The 18,102-nt window shown below is 36.7% G+C and overlaps 1 protein-coding gene across 2 annotated transcripts; it reads right to left on the reverse strand.

Annotated features, from left to right (window-relative positions):
* Positions 1-949: 949 nt before the first annotated feature.
* On the reverse strand, positions 950-7,144 carry LOC132312398 (uncharacterized). 2 transcript variants are annotated; one of them, XM_059810759.1, is made up of 6 exons: positions 6,833-7,144; positions 4,402-4,554; positions 3,984-4,077; positions 3,725-3,807; positions 1,504-1,660; positions 950-1,418 (listed from the first exon to the last, which is right to left on the reverse strand). In XM_059810759.1, the coding sequence occupies exons 1-6, from the start codon at positions 6,992-6,994 to the stop codon at positions 1,183-1,185; spliced, it is 885 nt and encodes a 294-aa protein (XP_059666742.1). In that variant the 5' UTR covers positions 6,995-7,144; the 3' UTR covers positions 950-1,182. The 2 variants fall into 2 exon arrangements, with proteins under 2 accessions (XP_059666742.1, XP_059666750.1); XM_059810767.1 differs by having other exon boundaries at positions 1,504-1,657; positions 6,833-7,141.
* Between the last annotated feature and the right edge of the window lie 10,958 nt (positions 7,145-18,102).

Below are 18,102 nucleotides of genomic sequence, written 5' to 3' on the forward strand. Positions count from 1 at the left end.
TTTCTATAAAATTAGGACCCAGACAGTGTGTGTGTACACACACACCTTACAACTGATTATGACTGATTATATGTACTTTTGATTTCGCAGGATCCACTGAAATGGTTGAGTTAATCATGCAGTGAGTGACTGATGTCATGTTAGAGATTTAGAAAGGAGTAGAATAAAACCATTAAGGCAGTGTTCTATGGGGTTCTATGAGAACCTAGCTTGTGCCTTGATAATGTAACCTTTAATTGGTTCAATGGATCAGTGCATTTAACTCTCCTTTTCACATTCCATATATTTTATTAGCAAAGTAATAAAAATCCATAAATTCCAACCAATATCACACCGACTACCGCAAAATCAAACTGAAGTAAATCAAAATAGTAACATGTTCCATCTTTTTTACTCAGTTCTTGCTCTCCTGTTTATGACTATGAACCTCAAATTAAAGGGCCTCCTCAAAAGTTGGCTTTGAAAATATTTCTCTGAAATAGTCTAAAGAAATCTGTGGCCATCGCTTTTAGGTTACAAACTAAAAATAAACTAATATTTCTCTGGTACAATCAATTTCAATATTTTCACAACCAAATTAGAAACTTTGGTAAAACTGTGCTCCCATTCAGCTCAATAGCCAGTTTCATTCAATTAATATAAACTAAAATCACATTCCAAGCTATATTTGCTGCAACACCGACCATCTTCGGTCGCATAATTTCAAAAGCAGCTGCTAGTACTAACCACATAGAAAATCATTCTTGTGTTTATGGTCATTTTCCCCCAACTCATTAAAAGGTGCAACTTCAGTGTTTGAATTATGTCACCAAAAAGAATAAAATAAAAAAGAGGAGGCAATGGAAATCCCTTATTAACCATCCTGAGTTGCATATAAGCATTCCTTATTTTCCTCTACTCGACCCAGCATTCAATTGTTTACGCTTAATGGTAAAGCAAACGTGACGTCTAAAAGCAATCAAAAAATATTCTACTCGTTTACTGAACATGTGTGCTTCCAATAAAACAATTAAATTTACATCAGAAGAAATATAGATGAACAGTAGTTAATTAATATGTACCTTCTCTAACCAGAATGGTTAAACAGTTTGATTAACAGTGTCTTTCATGACCGTATGCATGCAAAGACCAGGATATTTTGAAAAACTTGACCAAGAAATTTGTTCAAAATAACGCGACAGATTACCAAGGAATTTCCTGGCCGTCCCAGGCAAAAAACTTGCCATTATCATGCCTCTTAGCATTGTTGATGATGCTTAAGAGCTTCTGTACTGAGAACTCTTTGGTGAAAAGCTTGCTTTCGGGAACATTTTTCTGAAAAGGCCTAGAGAGATCTGTGTCCACTGTGCCCGGGTGCAATAAGAGGCATATAATCGGATCCTTCCTTCTTGCAAATTCCAATGACACAGTTTTTGTTACTGCAAGCATCAGCAGACAAGGATTACAATAAATGCAGACACAACAGTCAAAATATAATACAATCAGACATTAAAGGAATCGTACACTGATTAAGAGCAGCCTTAGAAGATCGATATGAATGCCAACCCCCTAAACGATTGTCCCCAATGGATCCCACCCTGGCACTTAAGTTGGCCACGATGGCAACATCCTTTTCAGTCCCAGAGCCTCCTCCAGCCTTCAATAAAGGCCACATGTGCTGCTATTTCAAATTCCAAGTATAATATTGGGTCATATTATAAATCATTGAGCAAAAAATGATTCAAAAAACATGAGATGTATAAAATTTCTATCACGAGCTAATCTTGAAGTTAATTGATCTTCAATCACATTTATATAACAGACTTTTATATCTACATTACTTGGACTTGGTGAATGCCGGGTGCATATAGTTGTCTAAGAGTTAACATTGTCTGACCTCCAAATTCTGAGATGGGACCATAGCCAAATTGTTCTCACTTTCAAACTTTCTTTGCTACACCCCCGTTAAGCTTAAGCATTTGTGTGACATATGATGCACATGCAATCCATTAAAAGTTTGCTCATTTTTTCAAATCCACAAAGCATATTTTACATGTCAATAAAATTCACGCAAAAAGTTGATAAATGATGGGGGAAGTGCAAAAACCCCCCCAATATATAGGGTTTGTGTAGAAATAGTCCATACTTTTTGAAAATGTGAATTTTAGTCCATAAAATTCAAAAAAGGTGCAAATAAGCCCCTCTAACCACTTTTTGGTCAAAATTAACATAAAATAAATTTAAAAATCCTATTTTGCCCTTTTCTCTTCCTATTCTACCCTTTTCTAAAATAAGTCTCTCTGAAATTAGGATTGGGGGTTTTAGTTTCTAGAGGCGTGGTGGAGAATCTGATGTGGGTTCAGTGGATCTCAGGAATTTGAAATTTGGAATTTGTATTGTGGACCTCAGGAATTTGGAGACGAGAGCGACGGAGGGGTGGTGGGAGAGAGGGGGGCAGTTTGGTGGCAGGCCAAAGGTGGTAGTCGATGGTTCGATGGAGGAGGTCGGCGGAGGTTTGACCAGTCGTGGGGTTGAGTTTTGAGACGAGAGAAAGGGAGTGGTGGTGGGTGCCGGCGAGGAGTTCTTTGACGGGAACAGAGACAGACCCGATTTTTCAGTGGCCGAGGACGCCGTGGTCGGAGCGGAGTTTGAAAAGGAGGAAGAGGTCAATGGGGTTGGCCAAGTTTCCAGCTATTTTCATATTTGCCGATGTATCTCTATCTTCTATTTTCCGGTTACTTCCATATTCATGGATTCACACGGTTGTCAATACCAGATTTGCTTTCTCTCTACGATGCTACTAACAAAAAAATCTTATTATTGATATATATGTATAGAAGATTTCAGATTACCAAAAATAGAAATAAAGAAAGAAAATATCAGAAGACAAAAAAATTGAAATCAAAGGAAGAAATAGACGTGACCTCAGATTGGAAACTTCTCAGATTACCAAGAATTGAAAGGAATAAATAGACATAATTATTGCCAAAAATTACAATTAAAGGAAGAAATAAACACACATATATATATATGTATTGATATATTATATAAGTATAGGTTTTGTGTGAAGAAGAGAAGGAGAAAATTTGGGCAAAATGACATAGTGTCTTTAGATAATAAAAGGGTAAAATGGTCATTTTACATAGCTTGTATTTAAACTTATTATTTTATTCTACTGAAATGAGGGTATTATCGTCATTTTAAGTCTTCAAGGGGCTATTTGCACCAAATCAATAGTATAGGGGTGTTTTACACTACACAGGGACTATTTTGCACTATATTGATAGTAGAGGGGATTTTTTGCACTTAAACCTAAATGATGTGTTTCTCTTATTCTTTCGTTGGAAATGCGTAAAGAATGTGAGCATTGTAGGCGTTCTGGATGTGTATCCAAAACTCATGTCATGTTGTGTTTCTTATGATTTTAAACTAATGTCATGTCCAACATGGACCTTAACATTTTTTTTTTTTGATAAGTATGCCCAACATGGACCTTAACATGTTTAAAAGTCTCAATGCAATTCTAACAATCACAAAATGGTAAATCTCTCTACGCTAGAATCATACATTGCACCACTAAAAAAAAATGAGGGCAACATACTGATTTTATTAGCACTCAAAATATAGATTTTCGGCTGGGATATAATTTCAACTAAAACAAAATGAGTAAGCTACAGGTACAGATCACCATTTCATATAATTAAATTTAACAATAAGTTATGACTTGGAAGCTGAGTGATCATACCTTCGTCACTAAAATAGGACCCACTGCATTAACCTCATAAGCAAGCAACAACGATGACTTCTCAATCTTGCTCAGGGTTGTTTCTGTACTGAAAATTGAAGAAAGTAAGTATATTCAATTTGCTGACTCAAGCAAGGAAAATAAAACTATTCTACTGAAACATTTGAATATTTGTTCACTGTTAGATTATATATATAGCTGATCTGAAGTTTATTGTGATGTTGAAATTCTAAATGAAGCAAAGAAGCAACAACTGTACCTGGTTGTAAGACATCAGGTATTGAAAGGATGCCAGAAGCATTAATAAGAAGGTTTAAAGAGCCATATGTCTCTGTTAACGATTTAGCACATGCCTGATATATGATTATTATATCAAGTGACTTACAAAAAAGATGTAACTATAACAAATAAAAATACACTATTTTTAGAATGAAAGGAAAGAAAATTTGGAATCTTATAGTAATCACCAATCTGAACTCAAATGGCTGTACGATTCCAAGTTTTCAGTGCACTCACCCTCTTCTTTGACTCTAGTACAAGCCACTACCTCAACCAATTCATCTATACTACAATATTTCCATAAACTGAACTTAGAAAGGTAGATACCTCTTACTTAGTTTCATTTTGATTTTGAGGAAGTGACAAAAACTAAGTACAAGGGGGACGGGAAAAAGTACCTTTATGGTTTTTTCAACGGTCAGGTCCAGCTGTTGAATGTTAAGGCGTTCAGCAAACTTATCTTTTAGTTCAAGAAGCCCTGTTGCCCCATCAGGATTGCGGCACGTTGCAATGACATGCCCATTCTCATTTTTCTCCAGCAATTGCTTAACCTATATAAAACAGAAATCCAGTCACAAATAAGTAAGGAGAATTACCTGACTCTCTCACACAATTTATTCAATATGTCAGTTTCAGAAAGTAATTCAACAACTAGGATGCTTATTACTAGAACTACAAAAATCATCTCCACCATTCAAATTAGAAGCATGATAAAGAATCTACTGCAAACATCAACATAGAGATATATATATATATATATATAAATATATTTTTCCTGAATAACAGAGAGATATATACATAGGCTACATGGTAACATGGCACAAGTATCACATAATTGGGTACTAACTTTAGACGGATTGCTAGGACCCAAATGATACTGACTCCTTTAAATTGGGACAATGATGTTTTCTATAGCTAGGGGTATATCTTAGTATTTTACAATTTTTTTTTTTTTTTGATAAGTCTATCTTAGTATTTTACAAATTATGACACTATGATAATTTTTCTCAGTTTTCCAATCATGATAACTGGTGCTTAGTTATAAGTTTTATTAAGACCTTTTCTTGTTTGAAATTTACAATTAATCGAGTCATAATCAGTTCAAGAGATTTATTTTTCTTTTATAGTAATAAAATAAAATAAAATAAAAATTTCTGTAAAAGCAAGTCTTGCAAAGACAACTTAAAAAATTTCAATAATGAATTCTCTAAAGAATTTTTCTTTTTCCTAATAGTGTGCCTTTGTTGGTTTTGTCTAGGTGAGATTTCTATAAGGCCTTAATGAGATCCTAAGTATTATCATTCATGCCTTTCTTCTTCTCTTCAATATTTACTTTAATTTTAGTAGTGCTGAGCATTCGTAAATACCACAACTAGCCCTTAAATAAGGGCCTTATTCCCAATACCATAAACCTTCAATCACACACGCCACATGCTAATTTACCACCATTCTTGCCCTAATACCTTGATTGACCATCACTTCTGAAAAATTCTACTATCAAGTTGTTTTTGCCTCACCACATACTATAATGCCAATTTGCTACCGTTCTCAACATAGCATTTAATTTTTCCTAACTTTTATAAAAATTCTAGAAAGATTTTCTTTTCAATTCTAAACTAAATTACTCATACATTTCAACCAATTTAACTGTAATTCCATTTCTAAAACCTACCAAGCCCCTAGCTCCTTGTCACTGTATTTGTGTGTTGCCTTTTTTTTTTTTTTTTTTTCTTAGTTGGTACTCACACACACACGCCTCCACTAAGGCTTGAACCCCTAACCTCCTTTTGGGAAGTAGGGGCCTGATACCGCTAGGCGACTGGCGTGTTGGTTTTGTGTGTTGCCTTAATTCCTTTGGTTAAGACTCCCTCTTATATAGCATACATTATTCACAATAGGGACCATCACAAACCATTGGAGCTATAACCACAACTCATGTTCTAAAGTCACATATAGACTATAGTACAAAATACAAGGAATTCTTTTTTATTTATGGCACATCTTGATGATGCAACTTTTTTTTTTTCCTGCAATGAGGCCTTTCATGTTGGTGTATTTGTGCATAAATATCCGTAAAACAAATTGGAGTAATTCAGTTTCAGTGGACATACAAATGTACCTCAAATAGACTTTTTAATTTACTCACATAATGATGAGCTATAAGTACTTAAAAAAAAAGAAGAGGAATAGAATTCAAGAGATATCACAGAGGCCTCCATATAAGAATCAAAGTCGACCGAGTGAGAAAAACCCACAGTTCCATCCGGGTGGGTGAAGTATCAATGGTATATTTTGTTGCTATAAGAATGTGAAATGGGGTGAAATTTCACTTGTTTGAATTTTGTTACTATTTGCTTACAGGCGAATTTCATACCATTATAGTAACGAAATATACCATTGATAGTGATGAACTTCACCCACCGGATTTCTCTCAGATTTGAATCCATATAAAACCCAAAATTTAAAAATTTGACCAATCGTTATAAGTAGAGTATAGAATATAAAATGTTTTAGCGAATAAGGCAACCTATACACTTTAGAAAGAACTGCACATGAAATGGGTATAAACAATTAAACATGGGTCCTCCCCAAATCGTGGTAAAGAGAAATCAGAGCAGTTGTACATTGCAAAAAGAATAGACGGAAACCCATCTTTGAAATAAGAAATTAAAATGCAATAACATAAAAGAAAGAACGAAAAATTACTCACAAAATTCAAGGCCTGAGAAATCGGAGCAGTTGAACATTGTTTAAAGAATATACCAAACCCATTTTTGAAATAAGAAACTAAATGCAATAACATAAAAGAAAGAATGGAAAATTACTGACAAATTCAAGGCCTATTCCTCTGGAAGCTCCTTGCACCATAGAAACCCAACCTTCCCATTTCGGTGCAGATGAAGAAGTACAGAAAGAAGAGACCCTTTTGATTGATCTGAGATATGTCGATGCCATGAACTGGCGATAATGAGGAAGAAGATGAAGCTTCATGCTGTATCGTTACTATTCGCCAAATCCAACAGATGATGTGTGTGTGTGTATATATATATATATGTGTGTGTGCGCTCTTATATAGAGAGGGAAATTGGGTAAGATGTGGTTTTGTATATGCAGAGCATTAAATTCTGGTTGGGCAAGATGTGGTTTTGTTTGTACCACATCGATTGAGAAAGTATCATTATTAGATTATCGCTTGGTGGTATAATTGCTTGTGTTGCCGCTTCTCACATGATTTTTTCTGAATTGAAATTCTCTTTTTCTTTCTTTAAAAAAAGAAAGAATAATAACTATAATTTCTTAAGATTTTTTTTTTCCCCAGTTAAAAATAATCACACACCCCTCCCAAAAAATTAATTCCTAGAATAAGTTCTTAAATTATTTAAGATTTATCACTTAATTGTTATTCATATTCAAACAAATAGAAAATTTTATACTTTTGTTGTTAGGATTATTTTTTTTTTTCCGTATATAAAATTTATTAAAAAACCATACAAAAATGTTAAAAAAATATAATAATAAAAAAAAATAAAAATAAAAAATGAGGCCCATGGACCAAAGAAAGAATCCAGGGAAGGATCCAAACGAAAGAAAAACGCATCACATTTCACAGAAACAGAGCCCAAAGAGAACCCAACAAAAACAGCAGCTTTTGGACAAATATTCTTTTGAGGTGAACTTTGGAGTCTTTAGTTTTAGTTTTATTTTTCATAGATTTATAATCATAATTGTAGGCTTTATATGCATTAGTTGTAAACATGGGAATATAGAATTTGACAAAAACAAAATTTCTAATTACCAAAAAAAGAAAAGAAAAAAAGAAAGACAAATCTTTTTGATGTGAAGACTAATTTCTCTCTGACCTAATATCTCTACCGGTGCACCTAATTTAATATCACTATGAAACAAAATCACCCTGATTGATTTTGAAGATTTTTTAACAAGCCAGCTAGCTTGCAATTAATTTGCATACTAAAACATAACAATTTATCAATTGAGATGACACACATTCATATTTTCACGGAGGCATGAACTCCTAATCTCTCTTTTGAAAAGTACGGGCCTGTCCCCTAACCTCCCCTTTGAATAATAAGGGCCTATATTGCGGAGAGAGGAGATTGATCCACCTAAAGACTACATTCATAAAAAGTGTACGTTGCTATCCATGACGAGTCTCCATTTATAGCAAATACTTTCTTCCCAAATGAACACATCTCAAATAGTGAAAAGGTGTAGGGATAGTGATAAAATCGTGAAACCAATTTAACATTTGAAAACAGAGACGATGTCCAATCCTGTAATTGACTTGATAATCTCAATTACACAGTGCTGTTACATATTCACGCTCTTGAAAATTATGGACTTGTGCTGGTACCAATGATGGGATAACACCATGCTTATTATGAATAATTTGACATACATGCGTGGAGACATCAAATGTGTTTTATATGCCTTTTTTTAAGGTGTAAGACAACAAAACTCAAATCATAGCACCGATTATTGGGTACTAAAATTTCAAAAGAGACTAAATTAATGGTGGTCAAGTTTTAGGTTGATGTCAATTCCATTGAGTCCATAATGTGCTTTCTTTTCCGAATCATGAACATCACTATCGTCATTCCAATAAACCCAACCCAAATGTGGAAAATTTCAGTCTAGCACGTAATGATTTTTGACTAAAATGAGGAACCCATTTGGGAATTTAGACCGGAATCCTGCCTAAATGAAATGAAAAATCAACGGATTTGACGGAACTTAAAGGGCACTATATCTACCTGGAAAATGTTGCTTCCATGAAAAGATAAAGAACAAAATGTTGCTTCTATATATGATCAAAGGTGGTACAAGATGTCCATGATTTTGAAGATAAATTTGACATTTGTAGCAAGGACAATGTTATATTATTATTATTACTTATTTATGTTTTGGTAATTTAAAAAACATGTTCATTTATTATTGATCTAATGGCATACATTCTCATCAATAAGGATATAAATATTATTGAAAAAGGAGAATAAGAAACCTACAATAACCTATCTAAACTTAGCAGTTTTTATTGTCCTTTCTCGGTATATTTTTAGCAAATTATGGTGGATTAAATTAAATGGAAAGAACTTAATGCCAGACATTTTTTTTTATTATTATTTCTTTATTTCTGCTGCATGCTAGTTAATTAACATGCAACTTATAGCTGATCAAAATTGTATATAAATAATCAAAGGGCCTTTGGCCCCAATGGTATAATCTCCCATCTTCAAAAAAGTGGGAAGAGGTTCAAGCCCTGACGTGGGCAAAAAAACATGTGTGTGTTTGTTTTACCATCCAAAAAATAATTCTAACGAGGAAAGAGAGTGAAATTTAATACAATCTAATTATATTACGTTAAGCTTATATTGTGTTTGTTCAAGCCCTGACGTGGGCAAAAAAACATGTGTGTGTTTGTTTTACCATCCAAAAAATAATTCTAACGAGGAAAGAGAGTGAAATTTAATACAATCTAATTATATTACGTTAAGCTTATATCAAAATTTTATATTATAGATGTTAAAATTCTTAAAAATATTTTTTAAAAAAATTCAAAATGCACTATTAATACAACATTATTCATGTGACTTTGCTAAACCTAAACTAAAAAGTGTTATTTTTGGTAATTAAAAAGATTGTCAAGTTCGAGCATGGCCAATATTTATTACAAGCCAGATATATAATTATATAGTATATAGTTATATTCATTTCATCCAACATGCATGCATGCATTAATTCGAAAGAAATCAGCAAGAGAATCAGAGAAGATGAGACTAATTAAATATATAGTACATTAATCTAAAGTAAATTATCCAAAATAGACAAAAGTTGTGTACGTGGACATTGAACAAACAGAAAGCTGAGGAACCCAAAGATTGTGTATCTCTCTTTTGCAAATCACTAGAGAAGACTGATCGATATGAAAAGTCCAGCTTTTCCAATGCTTTTTCCCTACTGTTATACATACAAACATATACTCCATATGTGTGTGTATATATATAGGTATTACACATGACCAAATTAATGCATGGGTCCGGCTTGAATAATTTAGTCCACTGATCCGAAAGATAAGAGAAAGAGTTCCACCTTACATCAATCTCTTCACGAGCTTTCAGTCATGTCTCTGATAAATGTACTTGCATGTTTTAACTGTTCAAATGTTCTGTTCCTCAGCTTTCTGTCCCATCCACAAATATTCCAAAGGAATGTGGGACTCTCATTAGGTCTGCCCCCAATCAACCTGCACCCTCTCTTTTTACTCCTTTTCCTAATCCCACTGATTGTTCTGGTAAATAACAACATCAAGAAAAGGTAAGAAAGTTGATAAAAAAAAACCTACCTTGCCCACTAGAAATCCCGTAGTTGGGATCCTCTGTGATACAATATACTAATTGTATTACAATAAACAGATCTCAAGTTATTCGCGTGGGCCTTATACACATGCAAATATAGTCAGAATCCTTTCTAGTGTGTAGTACTGCATCGAGTGACTCCCAAGTCAAGTAGGTGTGCTGGAGCCAAGAGCCATCTTATGCAGTATTCCACATCGGATCCCAACATGTGGATCTGTCTATAACATAGGATCCCAACTATAAATCTCAAACTAGAATGAAAAGGCCTATAAGCATGACCATAAACAAAAATTGCACCATATATAGATGACTAACCATATAAGAGTCTGTTTTAGTGGGGTTTTTTGTTGTTGTTTCAAAGTAATATTATAAACCCCTCTTAGCTTCTCCAAATGATGTGTTATTGTTTTTGTTTCCTGTCCAATCAAAGATACTGAATGGATCCAAGGCCTTGTTGTTGCTTTCTCTCTCCTCATCTCCTGCACTGAATCCTTGAGTGAACAAAAGATTTAGAGGGTCAGCCTCTATTTCTCCTAATTTTGTAAAGAAGTCCTCAGACTGGTTGGAGTAGTTGTCCGACAATGCTGGCCTGTAAGTCTGAGGAAACCCTTCACTGAACTGATCACCATCATCTATGTCCATTTGCTTATGATCAAGCTCTTCCATCTCCTCTTTCACAAATGGACCACTTGTTGTGGAACTTTTAGTGACAATGGACGACGACACATTGTCGGTAAGGCTCTCCTTCTATTTCTCATTCAAGCTTGTGGTCTTTTGGGACTAAGAAGATGGAGAATTCTTTGAAGCTGCAGTGTTCTTTGATGGTTGGGACCGAGTTGAACTGGCAAGAGCATTTTTCTGAGGGTGGTTATGACCAGAATGACCTTCCTTTAGCTCGAAGGGCTAGAGATTACAGAGTCACCACTACTCTCCCTTCATCTCAGATACCCATTCCGGAGAGTGAATCAGCCAGAACTTCTGTCTCTTCACCAGCAGTGGTCCCATGGTGCCCCTTACTCAAACGGGAGGATGGGTCAATCATGACCCCCACAGATACTATGTTCAAGGATCCTGTTACCTCCTTTGCTTTCTATAAGGGCATTTGGACCCCTCTAGACATTGAGCACCAGGAAAAAATGACCTGCAATGAAATGTACCATCGTTTTCCTACCGCCGCTGTTGAGGTTGCTCCATTTTCTTTTGTACTATCTTTTATTTATTTTTCCTATTCAGATCACCTTGCACTTGTATTTACCAGAACGCTTATGTTTCTGTGCAGACCTTATTTGGAATGATCACCTTCCAGAGAAATCTTGAGGTGGCTAACAAGAAAGTTAAAATCCTCTCTCTTGGACTCGACAGATCTGTTAAGGGAATGAAGGCAGCAGAGGCCAAAAACACAGAGATGTTGGTCAAGCTGAATGAATCAGAGAAGGAGATAGATGCTCTGAAGGCTGAGAGGGATACTCTGAAGAATAAGCGAGATTCTCTTCACTATGAGCTGGATGTCTTGAAGATAGAAAAAAATGTCATGCACACTGAAATAGATGCTCTGAAAGTTGAGAAGGGGGACCTTCAACGCACTTTAGTTGCTGAACGGTTGATCCATTCCATTTCAAAAGAAAAATTCTCAAATAAACGCACCGCTCTGCTTAATGTCATAGGCAGAGTTGATAGTGGTATGAAGGCTCTTCATGCCCGTTTTTCTCAAATCAGGGCTCTCAGATATGTTGAAGGGTATAGAGATGGTTTTCTTGACCGATCTCTTCCCGAAGGCGAATTAAGTTCTTGCGCAGGTCCAGATGAGCTAGACGCGTCTCTAGATATTGACCCACCGAACGTTTACAAGGATCTACTCGCTGCTCCTACAGAGAATATATTCGTTGAGTGTAATAAGATTACAACCTCAGGGGTCATCCCCCCTGTCGTCCTCTGAGTATCTCTCCCATTACCACCATTGTCCCTCCAGCCATTATCTCAACTGAAAGAACTCTGCCAGCTGAGGAGGTTATCCATCTTGACTCTCCCTCCAGAGGTAAGGAAACAATCAATGATGATGAAGGAGATAGTGAACTGGCTGGTGGTGACGAGGCAGCCAATGATGCTGAAACGGGCAATGGATCAGGCCCAGGGGAAGATGTAATAGAATAGAGTTCTGCTGGTTTCCATACTTGTTTCTTTTCATTTCAATGTCAATCATTGTGTATCAAGAATTCTTCTATGACGATGAATGAAAAGATAATTTTATTTTGCAAAGCATCCACACTTCAATATATGCTTAAATGAGCTAACAATTTTATTTTTCCATTTGATTTTTATTTCACGCAAGTGTTTGGTGTTCAGCTTATAGTGCCGTTTGCTACTTACTTGGTTAAGTTCTTGGCACTCGGCAAAAATGCCACTTGCCACTTGACTTTTTATTTTGTGCAAGTGTTTGGCGTTCGGCTCATAGTGCCATTTACCACTTACTTGGCTAAATGATTAGCACTTGGCTAGAATGTCATTTGCCACTTGACTTTTTATTTTGCGCAAGTGTTTGGCGTTCGGCTCACAGTCCCATTTGCCACTTACTTGGCTAAGTGTTTAGCGCTCAGCTAGAATGCCACTTACCACTTGACTTTTTATTTACGCAAGTGCTTGATGTTCGGCTTACAGTGCCATTTGCCACTTACTTGGCTAAGTGTTTGGCGCTCGGTTTAAATGCCACTTGTCACTTGACTTTTTATTTCACGCAAGTGTTTAGGGTTCGGCTCACAGTGCCATTTGCCACTTACATGGCTAAGTGTTTGGCGCTCGGCTAGAATGCCACGTACCACTTGACTTTTTTATTTTGTGCAAGTGTTTGGCGTTGGGTTCACAGTGCCATTTGCCACTTACTTGACTAAGTGTTGGGCGCTCGGCTAGAATGCTACTTGTCACTTGATTTTCTATTTTGGGTAAGTGTTTGGCATTCGACTCACAGTGCCATTTGCCACTTACTTGGCTAAGTGTTTGGCGCTCGGCTAGAATGCCACTTGCCACTTGACTTTTTATTTTGCGCAAGTGTTTGGCGTTCGGCTCACAGTGCTATTTGTCACTTACTTGATCAATTTTTGAAACAAAATGAACTCTTTCTATAAATTTCGACGAATCTATACATTTGTAACAGCACAATTTTAAATGAACATCGTTCAGAATGAGACTCAATCTTTACTGGTAGTACCTTTTTAGGGACGTGGCATTCCATGGTTTATTGACCAATCTTCCTACCATGGTCTCTAAACTGTATGCCCCATTTCCTATGGCCTCTGCAACTCTGTATAGACCTTCCCAGGGTGACATCATCTTTTTTGACAATTCCTACCTTCTTTTTCAGAACTAGATCACCAGGTGCAAAGTCTCTATACTTCACTTTCTTGTTGTGGCTATTCACAAGCGTTTGCTGATAAGACGCGAGTCTTAATGCTGTTGCATCTCTTTTCTTTTCCAACAAATCGAGGTTAAATTTTAACATACAATCATTCTGCTCTCGATCCTATACCAAACTTTAAACAGTCAGAACTAAATGTTCGACCAGCATTACCACCTCGGTGCCATATGCCATAGCGAATGAACTTTCACCAATCGGTCGTCTAGATGTTGTTCTATAAGCCCTTGTTCGTGGGCCTGACCCACTCTTATATTTTTCAGGTATTGGACAGTTCCAATCTTAGGCTTGATCGTGCTGAGCGGAGACTATCATTCACTCTACTGACGACGTAGAATTTCATTCCATGTTTTAGACTGGGTTTTATTTCCAGTTATTTTATGTTCAGTTGGGATTTGATTTAGGGGTCCACTAGATGAATTCCCGAGTTGTACTCTTAGAGGTTTTGGATAATTAGATTTTATAAATCTTTAAGTTTAGAGGATTTTATATTTAATTTTTCTTTCAGCTTCATTATTTAAATTCTTAAATCTTTTTATATTTTGTGTTTGTTTTAAAATATTAAATGTTTGATATTCCCTCGGGTTTGGGCTTGGGTCTGATCAACCCGTGTCTCGGATTCGAGGGGTATCATAGTTGGTATTAGAGCACTCCAGATTCAAGTGTCTCTAGGATGTTTCATATTAAGACTTCCGCGTAGCGTTCTCTCTTGATTAGAGCTTAAGTTTAGGATTCATTGTATTCCGTTACGGTCCGTTTAAAATCATACTGATGTCTGTCTTCTATGTTAACAGAATGGTTAACGCTAGAACCAGACGGAATCGTAGGCAGCAAAGGGAAGCGGCACGTAGGAAGTAATATCTTCTACAGTGTCAGCAAATGGGGGAAGAGCAACAACTGCCTAGGTTTCGGGTGGAGCAAAAAGAAGATACTTGGTTGTAGATAGAGCATGAGAAAGTTCAGCATACTCAGGAGTCTCAGGATTGGGCCTACAATCAGGGCAGGAATCCAGAGTATTCTCCTCAGTTAGTTTACATCATTGTTCAGGCTGTAGCTGCAGGCGTAGTGACTGCACTTCTGAATCAACCACACGCTCAGCAGACACTAGAAGCAGTACCCGTGGTGCGGAATATGTTTAAAGGTCATTGTTTTGCCTGCAGAGGTTATGGGCATACATCTAATGAATGTCCTGGATTAGCTCAGAGATAGCAGAATGGGGTACCACAGGCAGGACGGGGTCAGCCACAGGCAGGACGGGGTCAGCCACAGGCTAACCAGCAAAGGATGCCATTTGTTATTTTTTTGGGTACTTGCTATACTTGTGGCGAGTTTGGACACACTTGGAGGCAGTGTCGTAGAAAAGGAGATATCACAAGAATGATTGCTCTTTTTAGAGTGGTATTTAAAACTAGTAAGAGTGGAAGAATTATTTAAAGAATAGTATTATTTAAATTGCACACATTAGTATTTTAAAGAATATTTGACAATTTTTCTTTTGGAGGTTTGTGATTTAAAGAAGTTCTTAATAAAGTGAATTAGCGGGTTTGGCTGTCTTTATTGTGTTTTATGGTAGCATTTTTGTGATTTATACACATATGGTTCTATTAAACTGTATTAGAATATGTATGTTGCAATAATAAATGACTATCACAGTGGAGTAGTTGGTTTAGACAGACAAACAAGTATTTGCGTACATGTACGTTGTGTTGAGATGAGACGATTACCAAGAAGCTTATAAACGAACTTGTGTAAATCAAAATGGTAAGTTTAGTAATAAAAGAAGAATTCTCAGGATAGAGTGATGTTCTAACTATGAGTTGATTTTGGAGTATTTTGTATACTTTCTGTGTTTTGCTCTCCGGAGTTTTCAGCATTCTGGTTTGGATAGTTTAGTTGGTGACACTAGATATTTGCAGGCTCAGATTTCTAGCCAATCTAATGGTCCTGGACATACACACATATACGGTGTTACTTGGGATGGATTGGTTATTTCACTACCATGTCCAAGTTAATTGTTATGATAGGTTTATCGTGTTCACTATACCTAGTCAGGATATGTACGTCATAGCTATGCCACGTTCTAACGGGGGCACTAGCACTTATTTGTTCCATATGGAGGAAACGGAGGAGGAGATTACTGTATCTTTGGATAGCATACCAATTGTACAGGATTTCCCGGATGTTTTTCAGAAGATTCCAGGGTTGCCACCTAGTCGAGAGATTAATTTTGTGATTGACTTAGCTTCAGGCACTACGCCTATTGTTTGGGCACCTTACAGGATGGCACCAATAGAGATGCAGGAGCTGAGGGATTAGATTCAGCAATTACTCAGCCAGGATTTTATTCATAAGAGTACTTCACCCTGGGGAGCACCAGTTCTATTTGTGAAGAAGAATGGTGGTTCACTTCGCCTGTGTATAGATTACAGGGAGTTAAACAAGGTTACTATTCATACTAAGTACCCTTTTACCCAGGATTGATGATCTTTTTAATCAGTTGAAGGGAGCTACATACTTTTCTAAGATTGATCTTCATTCTAGATATCATCAACTTCGGGTTCGGGAGTAGGATGTTCCGAGAATAGCGTTTCTCACTAGATATGATTCTTATGAGTTTCAAGTCATGCCTTTCGGACTGACTAACGCACCTGCGGTTTTCATGGACTTAAAGAACATAGTCTTCAGGGCTTATTTAGATCAATTTGTCATTATTTTTATTGATGACATTCTGATTTATTCTAAGTCAGAGGACGATCATGTTAGATATTTTTGGATTGTCTTGTAGACGCTTCATGAGCACCAGTTATATGCCAAATTCGAGAGATATGAATTTTAGCAGTGGGAGGAAAAGTTTCTGGGTTACATGGTGTCAGAAAGAGGAATGGTGGTGAATCCAGCCAAGGTTTCAACAGTGGTTGAGTGGGGATAACCTACTTCACCTACTGAGATTCAAAGTTTCCTCGGATTGGCAGGATATTATCGTAGGTTCATCCCGGGGTTCTCGAATATAGCAGGACCACTCACTCATTTGACTAAAAAGGGTGTACGATTCGTGTGGGATGAACACTGTTAGAAAACTTTTGATGAGCTAAAACGCAGGTTAACTTCTGCACCGGTTCTGTCTACTCTACAGAGTGGGATTGAGTATCTTGTCTACACAGATGCTTCTTTGCAAAGTCTTGGATGTGTTTTGATGCAGGAAGAGCGACCGATTTCGTATGGATCTTGGAAACTTAAGCCTCACGAGCTTAATTATCCAACACATGATTTCGAGTTGGCAGTTGTGGTCTTTGCCTTGCGTATTTGGAGGCATTATTTGTTGGGTGAGTTCTTCAGATTATTTAGCGATCACAAGAGTCTGCAGTATTTATTCACTCAACGAGAACTGAATATGAGACAACACCGATGGTTAGAGTTTGTAAAGGACTATCAATTCTCTACACAATACCATCCAGGGAAAGTGAATGTGATGGCGGATGTACTCAGTTGCCGACTTGTTACTAGCATTTCTGCTCTATTCACTACTAAGTGGAATGCGTTGAAGATGGTGGATGAGTTGTCGAATGTTTTCATGGCTTGCATGGTAGTTACACTTTCTATCATTCACAAGGTTTTGAAGGCACAACTCACGGATCAACAGTGCATTGACAAAGTTGCAAAGATAGCTTCCGGAGAGGTCCCATATTTTTATGTTGGGGCTGATGGAGGTTTAAGGTATAATAGACGGTTAGTGATACCTTCTGCTGACAATTTGAGGAAGGATGTGATGACTGAGACTTATCATTTTGAGTTTTCTATTCATCCAGGAGGAGACAAGATGTATCAGGATATGAAGCAGCAGTTTTGGTGGGCAGGTATGAAACAGGACATTGCTATGTTTGTCTCTCGATGTAGTACTTGTCAGATGGTCAAGATTGATCATCAGAGGCCGCTAGGAGCTCTACAGCCACTACCGGTACCAGAGTGGAAATGGGAGAGCTTTTCTATGGATTTTGTAAAGGGATTGCCTAATTCTTTTAAGGATCACAATTCCATTTGGGTCATCGTGGATAGGTTGACTAAATCAACTTATTTCTTGCCTATTCGCACTGACTTTACTTCAAAGCAGTTGGCGAGACTTTATATTTCAGAGATTGTAAAGCTGCATGGCATTCCATTGTCTATTATATCGGATAGGGATTCGAGCTTTGTGTTAAGATTTTGGAAGAGTTTTCAGCAGGCTTTGGGTACGGAATTGCATCTTAGCACTGCTTATCATCCTCAGACTGATGGACAGAGTGAGAGAATTAATCAGATCATGGAGGATATGCTTCGGTCAT

This window comes from Cornus florida, unplaced genomic scaffold (assembly GCF_030987335.1).
Source record: "Cornus florida cultivar Cherokee Brave unplaced genomic scaffold, ASM3098733v1 CherokeeBrave_3.0.0_Hap2_Chr01, whole genome shotgun sequence".
Taxonomy (NCBI): domain Eukaryota; kingdom Viridiplantae; phylum Streptophyta; class Magnoliopsida; order Cornales; family Cornaceae; genus Cornus; species Cornus florida.

Bases quoted from the DNA above. Each gene is read 5' to 3' on its own strand.
- LOC132312398 (XM_059810759.1), bottom strand. From the start codon at position 6,994: ATGAAGCTTCATCTTCTTCCTCATTATCGCCAGTTCATGGCATCGACA. The intron at 4,555-6,832 runs GTCAGTAATTTT...TGTTTTATATAG, and splicing joins GAGGAATAGGCCTTGAATTT to GTTAAGCAATTGCTGGAGAA. The intron at 4,078-4,401 runs GTACTTTTTCCC...ATCATATATCAG, and splicing joins CCGTTGAAAAAACCATAAAG to GCATGTGCTAAATCGTTAAC.